The sequence below is a fragment of the Myotis brandtii genome, unplaced genomic scaffold (genome assembly GCF_000412655.1).
Source record: "Myotis brandtii unplaced genomic scaffold, ASM41265v1 scaffold469, whole genome shotgun sequence".
Lineage (NCBI taxonomy): Eukaryota > Metazoa > Chordata > Mammalia > Chiroptera > Vespertilionidae > Myotis > Myotis brandtii.
The window spans coordinates 1070085-1076084 of NW_005367911.1; the positions used below are offsets into that span (position 1 = coordinate 1070085).

Here is a 6000-nt window from a genome sequence, read left to right on the forward strand (position 1 = left end):
TCGTCTTCTTACTGAGCAAATGTTAAGAGGCTTGTGTTGATATTAAAGGAAATCTGAATTTTATTTAGTTAAAAAAATTTTTTTTCCAATGACAGTGGCATACAATATTGTATTCGTTTCAGGTATACAACATAGTTATTAGACATTTATTTAACTTACGAAGTTACCACCTCAATAACTCTAGAATTTTCCTTAGTTTGGGTTTTCTTAAGAATATAAAGATTTTAGCCCGGCCGGCATGGCTCAGTGGTTGAACGTTGACCGATGAACCAGGAGATCACAATTCGATTAGGGCAAAAGCCCAGGTTGTGGGCTCGATCCCCAGTCGGGGGTGTGCAGGAGGCAGCCAATCAATGATTCTCTCTTATCATGGATGTGTCTGTCTCTCCTTCTCCCTTCATTTCTGAAATCAATAAAAATATATTTTAAAAAAAGAGTGTAAAGATTTTAATAAAAATGTCCAGTTCTTCATGTTTACGGTAATAAAATATTTGGGGGGAGGGGCTGGGGGGAAGGACAGAGAATTAAGTACAAGAACCAGTACTTGTTTTCCACGAGACTGGATCTTCTCAAGAACGGCTTCCTCGGACGAGGAGCGTTATTGCCGGTTGACACAGGGGTGCATGCTGGGCCGCCATTCCTTCCTTCCAGGCTTTTATTCAATATGTATTTTATTTAGTCCATAGAACATGCCCATTTAACATTTGACTTTCTCTGCTGCCTTCTCCAAGCGCCTATTTCAGCACCTCGTTTGATGAAGTCCGTTACCAGCGTGTGGTACTCCTGTTTGTGCCTCCATTTGAAATTCGTTGCTAACTGACATGATGGGGTTAGAGATGACAGCACTTTTTAGCGAGCACCGAATCTCTTGTTTGGCGTTAGACTCGAGCAACAGTAATTGAATATTATTTCAGTCTGATAGCTGTTTGGTTTCTCCAGTGAGCTGAGTAATTAAGTTCTGCCAAATAGCAACTGTTGCCTTAAATTGTTTAAAACATGAGAGTGTCTGGGAGGGGGGTTGAGAACGGGGGAAGGAGAGAGGGAGGAAGGGAGGCCATCCAAGCCCTGTCACCATCACCTGGCTCTGCATCAATACAGAGTCTCTGGTTCCCCGGGGGAGTTAGTGTTGCCTGCAGGTCCCACGTCTGCGACTTGTGTAGATGCTCGTAGGAAGAGTCTGTCTGAATGAATCATTTCCAAGGCTTCTTAGGAACAGCAATAAATGTTGTTTCACCTGCCTTAAGAAAATACTTTATGTGACATTAGCAACATACAGAACCATTCCAGGGTGGAAAAAAAAAAAGTAGAACATTCTCGACATTGTGCCCCTTACACCGTGAAGGGGCGACTATAAATAGGAAATTATCGGAGCCCTGCTTCCTTCAGTGTGCACAGAGCACTTCCCGCTCCCTTCATTCCCAGCGGGCAGCGTGAGCACCACAGCAAGTGAGTAGGAGGAAGGAGAAAGAGCAGCACATTGTTAAAAAAAAAAAAAAGAAAGAAAGAAAATAGACTCTTATCCAGTCCACTCAGGTAGTCAGTGGATTAGGATTAGGTGCATGTAGGCATCTAGTCCATTTGAATGGAACTCTCCTAAAATGTGCAGTGAGCTTTACGCCGAAATCTCTTTAGCCAAAGACAAGGTGTGATGTGTTGAGGCTGCGTTGATATAGGCTCATGTGCATGTATGTATACATATGTATGTAATTTTTTTCCCCTAGGGACTCAATAGATCTTGATAATCCACAGGAGAACATTAAGGCCACCCAGCTCCTGGAGGGCCTGGTGCAGGAGCTGCAGAAGAAGGCGGAGCACCAGGTGGGGGAAGATGGGTTCTTGCTGAAGATCAAGCTGGGGCACTACGCCACGCAGCTGCAGGTGGGTGCGAGCGCTGGGTCGCCGCTGCCTGCCCCAGGCGGGCCTCCTCCATTCAGTTCTCCCTCCAGAGAGCTTCTTTCTCTTCAGCCCAGCGTTGTCGTCGTGGTCGAGTTGCCTGCCTAAAGCTCCTGTTGTTTATTGTCACGGTTGTAGCTCTTTTTAAACTTTGTATTTGAAAATAATGTCAAGTTTTCAAAAAGTTGCAAGGTTGATACAAAGACCCCCATTGTTAACGTTTGCTTTATCATATGCTCTCCGCATACCCATGTTTTTTTGGTCACTTGAGAGTAAGTTGTGCACATCATGTCCCTTTGCCCCAAGTACTGCAGCGTCCGTTTCCTAAGAGTATGCGCCGTCTCTTACATCGTTGTCGTCCAGTCATCACCGTCAGTAAACTGTACGTTGATAGAACACCTTCGGGTGACTTTATGTCTGTCTCCCCATCTTGGCAAATGACTTGATGCCCTTTAGGGCATTTATTTCCACCCCCTCCGGTCCAGGATCCAGTCCAACGTCACCTCTTGCGTCTAGTCATCATGTCTCTTTAATTGCCTTTAATCTGGAACTGTGTCTCAGCCTTTCTTTGTCTTTAGTGACACTGACACTCTGAAGTAATTTAGCTCCTCTACTCCTTAAAGATAAAACGTATCTCATGTTGGGTTTGTGTGGCGTTTCCTCATGATTAGATTCAGGTTACACAACCGTGATCAGCACCCTGAAGGCTGTTGCGTCCTTCTCACGGTGCCACATCTGGAGACGTACAGCGCCCATCTCCCCGTCGCTGGCGGAGTGATTTGCATTGCCCAGCAAGGTGGTGTCCAGGTTCTCCTCTGAGGTGGCCTTTTGAAGTGTATTTCTCCTGTGTCCAAGAATGATGCCCTAGTACTGTGGGCAAATTTAGGGTGCAAGAAATGAAATGCTCTTACCTTCTTACGTAGTTAGGTTTTTTACAAGGTGCTTTCCTTGTCCCCCATTGATATTGAAGGAGCAGCTTATCTCATGATTACACCGCCGTGTCTCTAGGAGTCTCCTCCAAGGTGGGGTTAGGCCCGTAGCATGGAGGGGGACAGAGTGATGTCTGCTCTTGGATTCTTTCAGAACACGTATGACCGCTGCCCCATGGAGCTGGTCCGCTGCATCCGGCACATTCTGTACAATGAGCAGAGGCTGGTCCGAGAAGCCAACAATGTGAGTGTCCCCTGGGTGTGGGGAGAGGAGTTGGGAAACCCCATCTTGCCCACTTCCCTCTGGACCCCGTTTGTCATGATGACTCGGGGCGCACCTATTGGTGTCTCTATAAACAGAGTCTTGTCCTAAGAGGCAACAGGAAATAGAAGGCTGTACTCTGGTCTTAACTGATTTATAGCCTTGATGAGCTTGCAGCCACAAAACAATGTGCACAGGTGTGAAGTAATTCAACCCCCAATGAATAATTTTTCAGTCAAGTCATGTCTATATTCAGGTGAGACTTCTGCCCGCCTTCTCTCAGCCAGCTGGTGAAGGAATGGATCAGACCAGGTCACTTCAATGCCTGGGTCCACAAAGCCCTTGTGGATGCGCCTCCCACCCCTGTAACTTCACTTTGGGGTCTCCAGGATGATACCTGGGAGAGGTTCCCCTGATTCCCTCTCCCCTCAGTCACAAGTAGGTCTTGAATGAGAGCAAAGACACTGTGTGTTCACCTGCCTGTTCCCCACTTTGTCCCCAGGGGTCATCATCATTAGTAGGAAAACCCAGGTAACTTTGAAGGGAATTAGATGGACCGTGATTGGGATAGTCTGGTGGAGGCCAGAGCGGCACTAGGAATTCCTGCTATGTTTTAGGAAGATGCCATGGTCCGCCAGCGCCCCCTTTCCTCCTCTTTTCCGACTCTACACCAATTCTCACAAATGACGTTTGCAACTCCTAGGACTCAAAATTAAGGTTTTGGGGTTTCATCCCCGTGATAGGTGCTGGCCGATCCCTTGCATTGAGGCCTGAGTGGTCTCCCGTCCTCACTGCCCAGCTCACTGCTGCCGGCACTCTGCCCCCGCTCTGTGTCCAGGGTGCCTCTCCAGCCGGGAGTCTTGCCGACATCATGTCCCAGAAACACCTTCAGATCAACCAGACCTTTGAGGAGCTGCGGCTGGTCACGCAGGACACCGAGAACGAACTGAAGAAGCTGCAGCAGACTCAGGAGTACTTCATCATCCAGTACCAGGAGAGCCTGAGGATCCAAGGTGAGGCGGGAGTGGGGCTGGGAAGAAGCTCAGGTCCTGTCGGGAGAGAACCAGCTGCCTTTCTCTGGAGCATCAGGGAGTCATTCGCGTTGGGAAGATGAGGCCTGGGAAGGGGAGAAGGCAAAGGCTTGCCTTCGGAGAGTGTGGCTCTCACTCAGGCTTCCCATACCCAGCCAGCTCCTGGTCTTGCAGGAAGCGCTCCCAGTCCAGTAGACAGCACCCAGACGGTGGTTTTGTGTTTTAAATGCTGCTTCACTCTCTGAGCAGGGCCAGTATAAGGGCTCAGGACTGTGTTTCTGGTGACAAACTTTTCATGTTCGGCACAGCTATTCAGAGAGGCCATCCTGGGGCACATCAGTTGCCGGTAGACAAAGGCCCCCCTTCCTGGTGGGAATCCAGCCTGGCAGTCTGGGTACAGAGAACTTCAGAGTCAGCCCAGAGGCTGTGGAGCCTCAACAGCGCCCTCTGTTGTCCTTGTGGGAGCCCGGCAGTGTGGCAGTGGTTTCCTCAGAGAAGCCTTTGCTGCACGAACCAGCCATTCAAACACACACACACACACACACACACACACACACACACACACATGCAGTGTGCTCTTCCAATACCAAGCGTGTGGGCGCCGTCCTGTAACTATATCGATACTGTTTATTAACTGTGTCTTCCCCACTAGGATGTAAATTCTTTGAGAAGGGACTGCGTCTTACATCTCTATACCCTCAGGCCAGCACATTGCCTGAATCACAGTAGGTGTTGAGTAGATGTCGGTGGGATGATTCTAGCATGTCTTCTTCCCATCTGATTCCATACCTGACTGGCCCCGGGGTGGGGGGTGGGGGGAAGCCCACTTCCCAGATGGGGGAACAGGATAGCCAAGCTGTTAGTTCTCTCCCAGGCCGTGGACTGGTCACCATATCGATGATCCTATTCTTGGGTTTTCTGTTTCCTATGTATGGGTTTGGGTTTGGTTCTGGTTTGGGCTTGTACCCATCATGCAATGTCAGTTCCGTCTCATTTATCAAGTTCACCATCAGAAACACAGACTATTGATCTGTTGTGCAGAGAAGGCTCAGTTCCCTCCAGTGGAGCAGACAATTGCCCCACATCTCCTGGCGGCCTTCCCAGAAACGTCTGCAAATTGCCAGGAGAAACCTAACTGGGTCGCTCGCATAGGGAGGCCGCACCAGGTGTTGGGGACACCACCACCTCCCTGTGGTGGCAGGATCCTGAGGTGGCACCCGGACGACCCTGCTGTGTGCCCTGCTGGACGATGCTCTTCCTGCTCAGGCCCCTGCAGTGAGATGGGGGCCATCTCTCCGAATCCCCTTCTCGTTCTGGGCTCTTCCTGGCTGCCTAGAGTTGCTTTGGTCCTTCCCAGCCTGTGTGACCTTGGGGCAGGGCCTAGGTCAGTGTGACGTGGCCCTCAGAGGCCTGCCAGCAGCTCGACCAAGACATGCTGATGCTCACATCTTCTTGACTCAGCCCGAGGAAGGACACTGGGTGTTCAAAATGGCTATTGGCTGCGCATAATTACCCCAGAAGTTAGGATAGTGTTTCCCTAGGCGGGGGATGGGATCGCAAGCTGTGGAGGTGAGCAGGTGGCTTTAATTGGGAAATGTTTGATTGTTTAATGTGGGTTATGAATTCACAGGTGTTTTTATATGATTCTTTCTCCCTTCCCTATGTCTTAAGTATTTCATAACTGATATTTTTAAAGAGGGTAATTATGCCTCACTGACTCCCTATTCCTACCATTGATGAGCTTCCTAAAGCTAATATGAAGAGAATTGCCTCCGTTTCCTGAGAGAATATTGCTACTTTTTTTTTCTTAACTTACTTAATTTATTTTAAATCCCCACCTGAAGACATGGAGAGAGAGAGAGAGAGAGAGAGAGAGAGAGAGAGA

At 49.0% G+C, this 6000-nt stretch overlaps 1 protein-coding gene across 9 annotated transcripts in view; it reads left to right on the forward strand.

The window, feature by feature from the left end:
* The window catches only part of LOC102241062 (signal transducer and activator of transcription 5B), a 60885-nt gene that overhangs the window by 39868 nt on the left and 15017 nt on the right, over window positions 1–6000 (forward strand). For 6 of the 9 annotated variants that reach the window (XM_005875739.2, XM_005875740.2, XM_005875734.2 and 3 more), the window contains exons 3-5: window positions 1750–1878; window positions 2977–3066; window positions 3923–4097. In XM_005875739.2, the coding sequence (XP_005875801.1) occupies window positions 1750–1878; window positions 2977–3066; window positions 3923–4097 (394 nt within the window). Of the gene's footprint in view, window positions 1–1721; window positions 1879–2976; window positions 3067–3922; window positions 4098–6000 lie in introns of all 9 variants that reach the window. The other 3 variants (XM_005875736.2, XM_005875737.2, XM_014547244.1) reach the window with 1 other exon arrangement.